Source organism: Silene latifolia, chromosome 11, assembly GCF_048544455.1.
Source record: "Silene latifolia isolate original U9 population chromosome 11, ASM4854445v1, whole genome shotgun sequence".
Lineage (NCBI taxonomy): Eukaryota > Viridiplantae > Streptophyta > Magnoliopsida > Caryophyllales > Caryophyllaceae > Silene > Silene latifolia.
The window spans coordinates 201,733,482-201,747,625 of record NC_133536.1 but is presented as its reverse complement, the minus strand read 5'-3'; the positions used below and the strand labels follow the sequence as shown (position 1 = coordinate 201,747,625).

Sequence of the window (14,144 nt, the reverse complement as noted above, 5' to 3'; positions counted from 1 at the left end):
TTAGTATTCTTATTCCAATGTTCTCGACATAAAATTTAAGTACCACCTAGATATTTCTCTAATATTTTAAACATTAATTAAGTTGTTATATCAAATAAAATTTTATTTTCTCGAAATTATACTAGAAAACTATAGTTTCGGATCGGATCGGATATCCAAATGTTTTAATTCTAATATCCATATCCAAACCAAAACCAAAGATTTCGGATCAGATATCCAAACCAAACTTAACTTTCGGATCAGATATCCAAGCATTCGGATCAGTTTGGATCGGATATCGGATCAGTTTGGATAATCGGATTTTTTGCTCTGCCCTACTATTTATCCCCTCATTTCTTTGTTTACCTATTTTATTTCCAATGTCTTAGTTAATTATTTACTTTTTTTTATTTTATGAATATTTTTGATAAATAATTTGATATCTACACAATTTGGTCCACCTGTTATCTAATCATTTGTCTTCTGCCTTTCTTTGGTTTTCATGCCAAAATCAAAAGATAAATAAATGACCGTAAAACTGAGATGCAATGATTAAAATTTTAGTATCAAAATTAAGGAGTATCTTCATTTTCCAAGAATAAATTCTCCCTTGTATTGAAAGTAAGCCTTGTCAATGAGACAATCGGTTTCAATTTACCTCATTCATTCGAAATGATGAAATAGGTTGATCTTACCCTCGAGGATCAATCTAGTTTTTTACCTTATAAAAAAAATAAAAAAATAATGGGACAACTGGTTTAGGAGCTTGTCGGATCAGTTTGGGTCGTGTTAATTTGGAGTTTATAAGAATTTGGGTTAGAATAAGTCAGATCCGGTTATTTTGGGTTCGGGGTAATTTTTGATCTTTATTACTCCCTCCCATTCACAATAAACCTCCCTATTTCCTTTTTCGGTTATTCACAATAACCTCCCTATTTCTTTTTTTGGTAAGTGTTTGTGTGGTCCAAATTTAATTGTATGGTGGGGTAGTGTATTTGTGTGGTCCAAATTTAATTATATGGTGGGGTAGTGTGTTTCCTTAATTTTTGTGCCAAAATGAAATGGGAGGTTTATTGTGAATGGGAGGGAGTATTAAGTTATTTATCTGTAATAGTCGAATGTATCTATGTTGGGCCACGTTGGGCCCAATCTTTTCGGTTCTCAGTTCGAGTGTCCAATCAAGTAAGGTCAGATTAATTTTGTCAGGTCTAATTTAAAATGAGATCCATGGTTAACGTAGATGTTGATCTCTCCTAAAACGGGTATATCCATTTTTAAAATAGCAAATAATTCACAATCTTTGGAGATAGACCTTAAATCTTGCAATTGGTCTCCCTTGTGACGGGTTACCATTTGTGGCGGATATTTTGTGAGATAAAATGGTAATAAAATGGGTTAGTGGAGAAAGGGGGACCACATGAATAATGTTGCAGAGAGAGAAAAAGTGGGTACTTTGTGAGATAAAATGGTATCCGTCACTCAAGAGTGACGGATATGTGCCGTGACAAACAAGAATTTGTGTAAATCTTGATATGCGTTATGCATACCTGAGTTGTTTTAGTATGATTCATAATTTGTTAGGAATACTAATGGTTGAGCATCGGTCTAAGATCGGACCGAACTGATTAAAGACCGAAATAAAAATTTAGTGAACCGAAGACCGGACCTAAAACTTTCGGTCTTGGATCGGACCAAACCCGAAATATTTGGTCCGGTCTGGTCTTGGACCGAAATGGACCTAAACTAGTTTTTTCACTATTTCGTATACGATAATTACTTTTTAATTCCGCTAAATAAATTGCATTTAAATAATTAGATGGCTCTTTAATAAAATACATAAAAGAAAACATTTGTCGAGCATGTTCGAAGAAATTTCATTCAATTTTTTTTTTATTATAGTGCTTACAGTGGCAAAAAATATATATATATATTCGGTTTGTAGCAACAATTCAATAAAGCATGTACAAAAATTCAATGGAGATCCTCTGTCCCATTTCGTGTCCCATAACTTCTGATGATGACACATAAACACTTAGTTATTTATTATTGCCATTTTTATCCTTTGAAGTGTGATGTGTAAAAATCTTAAGCTAATGAAACACAAGATGAGACATAAAAATGGGACAGGTGATCTTGCATTAAGCTAATAATACAATAATACATCTTCAATGCATTCTAGGTAAATTGCAATTAGAGAAAAATATCCAACGAAGTCGATTTAAAAAAAAATCGAATGATAAAGTGTCCAATCTACTATATTACCGGAAAAAAGATGTTGCATATAAAATTTAAAGGTTCTGATTTATAAGGTTCTGAATATTTATCAACTGGGAAAAAATTGTAAAGAACGATAATGTAGCTACAATCCTAATTAAGATTACTAGAAACACTAAGACTCCGTTGACGGACAATTGGCATCGTAGAACAAACTATTTAAACACTCTCCAACAACATTTCTCTCGGCAAAAGATTACTCATAACCCCAAACCATAAAAGAGTAGATCTTCACCAAGAAAGTTGCCGGCTCTCTTTGGGAATATTCATCATTTCATCCTCATCAATAGCCTTTGCTTCAACATCTTATATTCTGAAGTATCCTGTACTCTCGAGTTAATTCATCCTTGTCATCAAGTAGCCTGTAGTCTCAAAAAGCTAATCTCTCGATAAGTACTCATCAAACGGAACAATGAAACAGGTCATTCAAGCAAATCATCGGCTCCCATTAAATGGGCATATTCATCCTCATCAATAGCGCCTTTTTTCAACTTTTTTAGTAGCCTATACTCTCGGGTCAAGTCATCATCGTCTTCTTTACTTTGAACAGCACGTCTCTGCTTTGCAGTTTTCTTCTTCATCTCAGCACTTTGATTATTATTTGGAGCAGCTTTACGTTTCTTTGGCATTTGGTTTTCTTCTGATTTCTTTGCTAGCAGGTTCCGTTTCCTTTGTTTTTCACGAGATTTATCTCTGAAACGAAAAAGTTAACAGTTGGCTCAAGCTAACTTATGCAAGACTGCCACAAGAACATGAAACAAATACATGCACATAACATGCCAAGGCTCAATATAGCATTACACGATAATCAATATTTCCATTGAGAAGCTAAACCCCTTAGCAGAACACTGAATGGACAAACGCCATAATATAGGGTGTGCAAAAACATCATCTCCCTAGTGATTTTTGTTTTGGAAATGGTTTGTTGTGTTCGACTGCTACAAATTTGCATTCCATTAATTTTGCGGTCTTCTGTAGATGTGTATGACCTTTTATTGAAGAATTTATTTTCAACTCGAAGAAATTGACGGTAGTGGAAGCTGAACTCTAAACTGAATTTGGCATGGCATTACATTTATGCCAGGAGTCCAAGATCACACTGAATATATGAAAGTTTTCAAGGTTGCCAAAAATTCATTGAAATGCTAGACACAGTTGCAACTTGATTACCGACACCAGGATGCAGCAGATTCTCAGACCCATATATAATACCACCAACTTCAGTCTGATAGATGGAGAATAGCTAAAAACTAGGCTGGTAAGACAGAGAGGAAGGGTTAGGAAATTTTTACTTAAACTTGATTTCCTCCAACTTTACACCTTCGGCTGGAGTAAACTCTTTAATTGACAGAGAATGCATCTTCAGTTCTGACAAAGAAGGAAGCTGCAATAACCCAAAACCCATGGCTAACTTTCCAATGTCAAGTCCCTTCCACCTACAATCGACAAAAGTATACCACTAATAAGTTTTGGACGAAATCCATTAGATGTAATCAACCAAAACAAATTTTCCTAGTGTCGTACCTGAATATAAAGGAGCACTGATGCTCCTTATATGCACGGACGAAGGAGACAAAGGCTTTAAGTCCTTTCTCCATAACATCACGATCATTTTTTGCAGCAGTCCTTATCTGAGATACACCAGATTAAAGACGAAGGATTAGTTTTCCATTGCTTGTGTAACAGTCTCATGAAACAAATCAATTAGCCATTAACCATATAACTAAAAGAAGGATACACGAGTATTTGTGTTTAAGATATAACTTTTAGGTATATACAAATGTTTGATGGAGTTAAAGACACTAACTAAGCTATCCTATATATATGCATAAAGCAAAAAACCGCTGAGGCGCTGAAGTAACACTCCAAATATCAAATGCACACCTGCGGAACGACATCAACAGCGTCATCAGAGCACTTTCTTTCTTGAAGCGGAACCCTTCTTATACGCAGAAATTCAACATAGGCTTCCTCCTACAATTTAATACAATCAACAAACAAAACGATTACGAAAATAAATACATTTCCAACATAGAGCTTCACCCTTCATATCCAACCATCGCTCTGAAGACCTGAAGCTATAGAACATACATCTCAAATTACCTTAGGCAACAGGAAAACAATTGCACTTCCTCGTTTCCCCAATCGTGCAGTTCGTCCTACTCTATGAACAAATACATTTGGATCTTGGGGTGGGTCATACTGCAATCCAAAAGAACACGATATGATTAAGTTATGCAATTTCAAATATAGAGCTTCGTGCTGATATGTAACTCCATCATTTATGTACCTAAAAGGCTAAAGCCCTATATCATGGTAAATTGAAGATTCCCACACAATCGTAATAGCAAAATAGTGAACTAAAGAACTACAGTGGTAGTATGCCAGAGTCAGACAAGATGAGGTTTTGTTGAATGAAACCCAATATTAACCCAGACTCCAAATAAGATACTTCCTCCGTTCCATATGGTTGTATACATTTTTCCGAATTCCACTCACATATTTTGAAAAAAGTATACAACCATATGGAACAGAGGAAGTAACAGCTAATTTTTGCTCGGCCCCAGAAATAAGCCAAAAATAGAAAATAATATGTTTTTGTACTTTTATCCAAGTAAATGATTCACAGTAATCAACTTCAAGAAAAATATAAACTTCAAAGTTCAATATATACGTCCTAGGAATCACTCTTACCTGCACGATGCAGTCAACGCCTGGGATATCCAAACCACGAGCAGCAACATCAGTACAGAGAAGAGCGCCATTTGAAAGACTTGTAAATGAAGCCAATGCTTTCTCCCTAGCTTTCTGGGAAAGTAAAAATTATCATCAACAAGTAAGAATATACAGCAACAGAAACAATAATTAAATTATGGCAATATCATTTAAGACATAAATCTCAGTGAGATACTTGATTTCATACTTGTTTCATTTGTCCGTGAAGAGGGATTAACGAGTGCCTCTTTAGAAGAGAAAGCCGTGGGAGAACAACTCCCCAGTAATCAACTGAAGCACAGGTCATAAAGTATCTGCACAAAGACATCAACCATATGTCAACTCCCCCAGTTGAATAGGTCCAAGGACATTTTATAGACAGAACAAATTTGAAACTCACATTATAATTTTTTTGGATTTATACTTGACAAGAAGGTCAACTAGTTCCGACGATTTCTTATCTGCTTCACACTCCAGGTACTGCGAAACACAAATAAGAGTCAGAAAGTGAGACAACTTCAGAACGTACGAGTGATCTACATAACCTTATGAACCTCGATACCTCAATATGCAAGCCCGACGGTGTCTTAGAAGTGCTTGATTTTGTTTGTACTTGAACTCCAACCCGAACAGGATTCCTTAATCCAGCTTTAGCAAGTTCCTCAACAGCCTCCGTCTGTGTCGCAGAGAACAGACCAGTTCTACGTTGCTTCGGTAAGCGAGAAATAATTGAATTTAACTGCTTTTGAAACCCCATATCCAGAAGTCTGTCTGCCTCATCCAAAATCAAAACCTACAACATCAAGCAATACAAAAACACAAATACTCACATAAGTATAATCCCTACACTGAGCTGAAACAACCTCAAGGTCACACCTCACAACTCAACAAAAAAAGTTTGATTAGAAATTTAGAATGCATACCTCAAGGTCACGGAAGTCCAACTCGTCCATTCGATCCATGATGTCAACCAACCTTCCGGGTGTCCCGATCAACACATTTGCCCCATTTACCTCTATTTTCTTGACATCTTCTTTAACTTCCGTTCCTCCAACAAGAAGCATAGTTTTCACATTTGGCAGGGTCGAAATAAAAGGCAGTGCTACATTATATATTTGTATTGACAACTCCCTGGTGGGTGAGATAATTACCCCCAGCACCTGCAAAATAGTCCAAGATAAACACATGAATGAGCATACCTGAACTGATGAAGCCCTCTACAAGGGATACAGCTGATAATTTGGATACCCGTTGCGTTTGGCAGGGTATGGTCTCCCAAGTCCCAACCTCTGCCATAAACTCATCATCCCCACCATTTGCAGTTTTTTCAGTTAGAGATTTAGAAGGGTAATTACTAAAATATTAGTATTAACAAATGTTCATCAATTTGAGAATGACCCACTCGAAGTTTTAGAACCGGCAACGAATAACATAAGTCTAACTGCTGCAATAGCTTCCATCGTCTTAGGACAAATAACACTTGATCTGTGTAAAGATGGATTCCTACCTTATACAAATTCACTACAAACTTATAAATACTTTACATTTTCCTAGAAAAACAATCATTAATTATACAGCAAATTAAGCCTTTATTTGAATAGAAGAATTTTGAGAGAATGAGAGGAGCACAAAATCTCCAGTTTGGTTAGCAAGTTGAGTTGAGTGAGTTTAAGATGATCGAAATGGAAGGATCAATTTTCGCTCATACAAGTCCAATTCAAATCTTTTCGACATAGAGAACTCTCTACTCTTTTTTCGTATCCAAACAAAGAGTAAATTAGCAATTCACCCTTCCAAAATTTCTTCGATAGTTATAGGTCTATGGGATGATTCATGTCGGCCGACCCCAAATCATTTTGGGATTAAGGCTCTCATGTTGTTGTTTGTTGTTGTTGTCTATTACATTGCACTAATAGAATCAAAAGACTACAAAATAGCACTTGTAGAGGAAATCTTAATATAACGAGTGTACTCGTTCATCGTGTACTATGCCCAATGAGAATAATAGAATTGATCATATTCTCCCTAAGTCTAAGAAGAATCACAATCAAGGCCTCTTATTGGTTGGGGCATACGATAATCTAAGTATACGCGGGCCCTATTCTTTTCAGCTGATTGAATCAGCTGAACTAATTGAATGAAACTTAACTGAACTGAATAGAACCGAGGTGAAATGAGCGGAAATTAAACCAGAAAGAACAGAATATCAGTCTACAGCTCAAAATTCCAATTCCAATTATAAAAAAAATACTACTACCAAAATACAGTATATACAACTAGTGTCGAAACGAAGGCGGGCTTAAAATTGTCGATTCTATTTCCGAGTTTACCTTATACACAACAATTGCCGAAACGAAGGCTGGCTTAAAATTGTCGATTCTATTTCCGAGTTTACCTTATATACACGAAGGCTGGCTTAAAATTTCCGATACTATTTCCGAGTTTACCTTATATACAACTAATGCCGAAACGAAGGCTGGCTTAAAATTTTCGATACTATTTCCGAGTTTACCTTATTACATTACTAATCCTCGATACCGAATACAACAAAATAAAAAGTGGCGGCATAAACAAAGAGAGCGAGAGCAAACCTTGTGAGGTTTAAGGGGAGTGGAAAAGCGTCGGAGAATTTCGACAAGAGGAATAACAAAAGCTAGGGTTTTGCCTGAACCGGTAGCGGCATCAACCGCCACATCTTTGTAGCTGAGCAGCGGAGGTATAGTGGCGGCTTGAACCGGCGTGCAAAAGTGAAAACCGCACTGGTCTAATGCTTCAAGAACCGAATCGGATAAAGCCGGTACGAGCTTGGAGAAAGGGGTGGTTGTTAGAGCTCTGTTGGTGTCGTCGGTGGTGTCCTCCGCCGTGGTATTCATTTCTTTTGCGAGTGTTGGTGACTCGGTGGTTTTCATTGCTTTCGCCGTGGTTTTCATTGCTTTAGCGAGGGTTGGCGACTTGGTGGTTTTCATTGATTTCGCCGACTTGGTGGTTTTCCTTTTCGTGGTGGTTTTCATTGTTTTTGCGAGGGTTGGGTTTGTGTCAAGGGAAATGTTTTTACTTTTTGTTGATGGTTTTAATAGGGGGCAATTTGTGGGGAGGGCTTCAAATTAGATTTAGGGCTTTACATTGATGCATTTTTGTGCTCGCCGACTGTTATTTGCTTTTTTTTTTTTTTTATAATGTCAATGGATGATTATTAACTGTAAATTCTTATTTTATTTTACTAGTTGGAAATGCGCGTTTACAGCACAGCACGCGGTATCTAACTTCACAAATTCTCATTTAAGATGGATACTATCCGTCATAAGCTAAAGACGAATAGTATAACTCTCACAAAATGCAAATGGATAGTGCAAGTGGGGGAAATGGACACCCTCATTTGCCATTCCACTTGCATTTTGTGAGAGAGCCACTATCCGTCTTCAGTTTGTGACGGATAGTGACCGTCTTCAATGAGACAGACTGATCTAACTTACTGTTTGTTGTTGCTTATACTACAATTGTTTAAGTCAAACGATATAAGGAAATATTAAAAGTCGATACGAAAAATATTGAAGAGCTTATTTCATTTACATGCAATAAAACGTATAGAAAACACACACGGGATATATTATGCAATTATTGTATCCCTTATGTTCTAATGTTCTATTAACATTATTGTTTTGATATCGTCATGTTCGTAATTGTTCAGTCGTTATCTGAAATTGAAAGAAGTTCAACTTCAGGTGCTATCTCATGTCTGGTGGTTGTGTAGTATTCAGTCTTTAGTGTATTGTAGTTACGATACACAAAATATAACTCACTCTAGTCGCTCAAGAGCTCTTGTAAATAGTATGGTAAAAGAAGTCGAGTGTTCACAACTTTACCCTTTTGCCGCACTAATTTTAGCTAACGTAAAAAAATGTATACATGGACATCTGCTAGAATTCGGAATTCGGAAAACACAGGGTTAACACGCACAAATTTTCTTTTCCAGGAAGAGTAACTAAGAGAGCGGATTTTCTGTCCCATCTCGTGTTTCACTATACCCTTCTTATGACACATCATTAATTACAAAAAAATTGCTATTAATGTTATTATGTGAATGTTGTTGTGTCGCAAAATAAAAATAATGGGCGGAAGATGGGATACAAAAGTGGAACAAGCGATCTTAAGATTCTTAACTCAGTAATTAAGGCTTGAAATGATTGTAATCACCGGTATTGGCATCACCAAATATCAGAGACTCAACAAAATCGACAAACAAGGTAAAACAGGCTACCAAACTATACATGTAATGAAGTTTTCGGGATCCAAGTCTAAAACAGAAGTTCTATTTTAGGGTGTCTCAATCAATTCTTTACTTTTTGGGATATTCTACATGGTACCCCTCAACTTTTCGACTTTCTACACGATACCCCTACATTTTAGAAAACACACATGGTACCCCTATATTTTGTCATTATCACTAAACGTAACCTTAAACTTATTTTCCGTCAACTTAACTCCATTTTAGCTGTTAAGTGATGACATGGACGCTTATGTGGCAATGACTTGGATATGACATGGCACTGAGGTGGAAAAGCACATAAGAAACTTTAGCTTGTTGAGTACATCATTCACTCGTGTCCTTTCATTTTCCTAGTTTCATTTTCATCTCCTTTTTCCTGTTTCAACTTCATCTCCCTCCTCTCAACTTCATCTCCTTCCTTCAACTTCATCTCACTTCACTACTTGCGCGAAAAGTAAGTTAATTATTGCCTTCTATCTTTTGTTAGTTGACGATCAAAATAGGTTGATTATTTCTAGATTACATTGCATGTTGGTCGTGTGTGTTAGCAATGTTATCCCTTTAATTGTTTAATTACACTACTACAAATCCAGGCAACTACAACGCCCCTTTAACAACGCTTATTCACGAAAATCACCATAAGACGTTGTAGAATGGATGGCGCGAATTTTACTAAACTTAATTACAACGGTTATGTGTTGATAACCGTTGTTATAGGTTTTAACAACGGGTCCAACTTGCACAACCGTTGTTAATATAAAAACTAATAACAACAGTTTACTCTGTAATACATTATAACCGTTGTTAATAATTTGGCGCAAAGTTAGTGAAAAGTAATTACAACGGTTATATATAAACCCGTTGTTAATACTTTTTAACAACGGTTTTCTAAGGACCCGTTGTTAATATATTCTCTAAGAGTTTTTTGTCAAAAACTACCTAAAATTTACCTGATTTTCATAAATACTACCTAAAGTTTTTAATTTTGCGAGAAACTACCTAAATTTTCTTGTCTTTTGTCGTACACTACCAAATTGAAAAATCCGATCAAATTAGACAAAATTCTAACTCGAAAATATTATTTTTGGCATTGAACATACATTATTTACTATACTTAACCATCGCCAACTGGTTTGATAAGCTACTAACACATTTATTTCAATTTGTTTTACTATAATTTTGACTAGTTTGGCCGAGATTGTGGCTAATTTGGACAAAATTATGATTAATTCGATTGGCATTTGACTTATTTGTCGGAATTTTAGTTAATTTGAAAAAAAAATTATCGAATTTGCTCATCAATTTCAATTTGGTAGTTTTCGACAAAAGTAAAAAAATATCAGGTAGTTTCTCGCAAAATTAAAAACTTTAGGTAGTATTTATGAAAATGAGGTAAATTTTAGGTAGTTTTTGACAAAAAAACTCATTCTCTAATGACAATCGGTTTATGCGTAAAAAACGTTGTCAATACTTTCCATAATATAAACCACACAAACACAGATCAGCTACAGCCACAAACACAAACCTAACACAAACACAAACACACACTTTCTCATCGTCTCTTTCTCTCTTTCTCATCGTCGCTTTATCATCTCCTATCTGTCACTGTTGTTGTCATCGTTTTTTACAATTTCTCTAATTATCATGTAAATATGCATGGTTTTAGGCTTTGTCATCTCAGTCATTATTTTCTTTCTCTAATTATTTCATTTGCATGTGTTTTTATCGATCATTATTGTTCTTTCTCTAAGTATTATTCGCTTAATTAGTTTTGTCACTGTTGTTTTTCTGCGTTTATTAGCTTGTATAACAAATTAAATAAAATAAAACAAAGAAGAAGATGATGGAGAGGAATGCATAATAAACTTAATTAATTAATATATATATATATAAATACATAAAAAACGAATTACATTGCTAAAAATGCAATTCTTAGATATGCATAGAGAGTCTTATTCTCTTCTATGATATCCATCCTCTCCTCCTTTGTTATTTGGAGGTTTCGTTCCGCAGTTGCTATATCGTCATATAGCTGCAACATCTGTTGCTCTGTCAAGCCATTTTTTTTGGCGCCCTTGAGTGCGATCCGAGCTTCCACAAGGTAGCTCCTGAACCTGCCCTCGATGTCCAGCAACCGGCGGATGAAACTCTTGTTGTACTCGGTCATAATGCATGTATTACAGATGGTATCATTCATTGTTGAAGGAAGTTGGAGTTTGTTTTAAAGATTTAGGGTTTGGAGTTTGTTTTAGCAGTTTAGGGTTTGGAGATAGTGAGATAATGGAATGGTTATTGAGATAATGCATGAATTTATACTTAGTAATGTGTCGTTTGAGTTGTTTTTTAATTAATACTCCCTCCTATTCATTTTAACTCTCCCCCTTTCCTTTTTCATCTATTCATATAACTCTCCCCATTTCCTTATTTAGTAAAGTTTTATACTTATTTTAATCACCTTACCCCACAACAATACCCACAATACTCATATTTTATCTTATTTTAATCATCATACCCCACAACAATACTTATTTTAATCATCTTACCCCACAATAATACCTTTCCTCTCTCCAATTACCTTACACCCCCACAATACTTTACAATAAAATAATCCTCCCCTTAATTTGCGTGCCCTTTTGAAAGAGGGGAGTTAAAATGAATAAGAGGGAGTATATGTTTAGGAAGTTGTGTCATCATATCTGCTTCAAATCTTGTAACCCTTCTCATTCCATATATTGTCCTTTCATATGCAGGGATTTGGCAGTAATAATGCATGCATCGGAATTATAAGGGGCAGTAATAATGCATGCATCTAGTAATATATAATTTATTTAATTTGTTTTTTTTTAAAAAAAAATCCGTTGTCTTTAGTTATAACAACGGTTTTTTCTACTGTAACCGTTGTTATAACTTTTCCACTAAAATTTAGTCACACTTTTCACAACGGTTATTTCTACTTTAAACCGTTGTTAATAGTTTTCACAACGGGTTACTTAGAAAAAGCAACCGTTGTTAAAACCTTTAACGACGGACGCTTTTTTATATAACAACGGTTTTTAACCGTTGTTATAGCCTGTATCTGTAGTAGTGTTAGTTTGTCTTATTCTAAGATTATTTAGTGTCTAAAAATCTTTCTGTGTTGTAAAGTTTTCATCTTGAAAACATTTTAATAGTTTTTGTTGTTTATTCATTATTTGCTTCTGATTACGATTACACATAAATACGATTATGGGTTTTGATGCTTAGTTGATTTTGTAAACTGCAGAATGGAGAGTGTGGTGTTGAAAATGCATTATATGGGTAATATAGTGGATGTTAGGTTGAGGATAGAGATAAATCTCTACTTATTGATGTGTATAATGACTTACTTGACGAGGCGGAAAAAGAGAAGGTTCCTCTACCCAAACACTCTTCATTAGGTTATAGTTGGAAAATGAACCATGTGTTTTTAAGCAGGGGCGAACCCAGGATTTTTAATTTGGTGTAGCAAAATTCTAATATTGATAATATAAAACAAATGTCAATTACAATAAAAATTAAAATATTACTACAGTATTCGACGAGTTCGCATATCTAAAAATTGCTTTACAATTTCTTTATCGGTTAGAATCAACTCTGCCCACCTGATTGAGTTGATTCTTCGTTTGAGTTGGGAGCCTTTTTCGAGAAACAACTTGTAATTACATCATCTCTTGTTCTTTTTTATTTACAATCTAAAGTCATATGCAAAATAGTGTGCAATTAGTCTACTAAAACTCTGAAAGTTCAACTATGAAAAACAAACAACAAATTCACCATTCACCAAAGCACATTAGTCATAAGTCTTTAGCTTTGTCCAAGATTCTAAAACAAGTGCACAAGTAAATGAATTAATTAAGCAATATTATACTTATCTACTTCACTTCTCGCCACTGATGCAGTCAATCACCCATCCATACAATCAAATAATCAATATGTGCTCCAACCACTACTTCAATTCATTCTGCCATAACAACAACAATAGTCGTAATCACTGACTACTTACACTAGGCTAGCACTAGTCAAACACAACTTAACAATTGTTACTCGGCTACTCTTATACCCAAAGTCCCAAATCCCAACAATTGTCAATTTTTTACTAAAATATTCAGCAATTAATCTATTACTTAAATTGCAAAATTTAACCATCATTTTAGTTAATCCATTACTACATGTCTACAGACTACATTGTGTCACTGTAAATCAACATTCAACAATCAAACTCTTCACTCAGTAAAAATGAAATCGAATTGCTAAAAACGGCGAATAAGAGTTAGAAACTGAAATTATCTGTCGGATTTGTGGTGGTGGGGCGGTGCGGTGGTGGCCCGATTGTCGACGGCAGTCAGACATCTGATGAAGCGGTGCTCCAGTGACGCTTGGGGTCGGAACATTTGCCATATCGATTTGTGAAGAGTTTAAAATTAAGAATTTTGAGAGTATAATTGAAAAGTGATGAAAATTTTACAGCAATTAAAAGTGAGAAGGTAAGTATATTTTTTATTTGGTAATTAAAGATAAATAAGGAAGTTGTAGAGATTAAATTTTGATAAATTTGAGAATTCAACGCAATCAATGTATTCTTCCACCAGATTTTTAGGAATATGGGTGAGATAATTTAGGAATTGGTTTACTTTGGGAAGGAGAATAGAAAAAGATAGGGAGTACTTTTTTTTTGGTGTAGCAGTTTATTCTTTTGTAAGTGATTTTTTTTTTTGGTGTAGCATTTGCTACACCTCAGCCTAGTGTGGGTCCGCCCCTGTTTTTAAGGGATGATAAAGATCTTATGGAGATGTTTACCAGGTGTAATGGGAAGAGTGAATTGCGTATATGGATTGAGTCAGAAGTAGCACCATGTAATACTCTCCAATTGGCTAGAACATTGAGAGCTTCT

At 35.2% G+C, this 14,144-nt stretch overlaps 1 protein-coding gene across 1 annotated transcript; it reads right to left on the bottom strand.

Moving 5' to 3' along the window:
• Positions 1-2,261: 2,261 nt before the first annotated feature.
• Positions 2,262-8,152, bottom strand: LOC141612329 (DEAD-box ATP-dependent RNA helicase 18-like). The gene is made up of 11 exons (XM_074431080.1): positions 7,560-8,152; positions 5,892-6,128; positions 5,531-5,761; positions 5,369-5,448; positions 5,177-5,282; positions 4,948-5,061; positions 4,357-4,455; positions 4,138-4,227; positions 3,778-3,884; positions 3,546-3,689; positions 2,262-2,946 (listed from the first exon to the last, which is right to left on the bottom strand). Exons 1-11 carry the CDS (start codon positions 7,977-7,979, stop codon positions 2,676-2,678), a joined length of 1,899 nt encoding a protein of 632 aa, XP_074287181.1. The 5' UTR covers positions 7,980-8,152; the 3' UTR covers positions 2,262-2,675.
• Between the last annotated feature and the right edge of the window lie 5,992 nt (positions 8,153-14,144).

Bases quoted from the DNA above. Each gene is read 5' to 3' on its own strand.
- LOC141612329 (XM_074431080.1), bottom strand. From the start codon at position 7,979: ATGAAAACCACCACGAAAAGGAAAACCACCAAGTCGGCGAAATCAATG. The intron at 5,062-5,176 runs GTATGAAATCAA...TTACTTTCCCAG, and splicing joins TTCACGGACAAATGAAACAA to AAAGCTAGGGAGAAAGCATT. The intron at 4,228-4,356 runs GTAATTTGAGAT...ATTAAATTGTAG, and splicing joins TTGTTTTCCTGTTGCCTAAG to GAGGAAGCCTATGTTGAATT.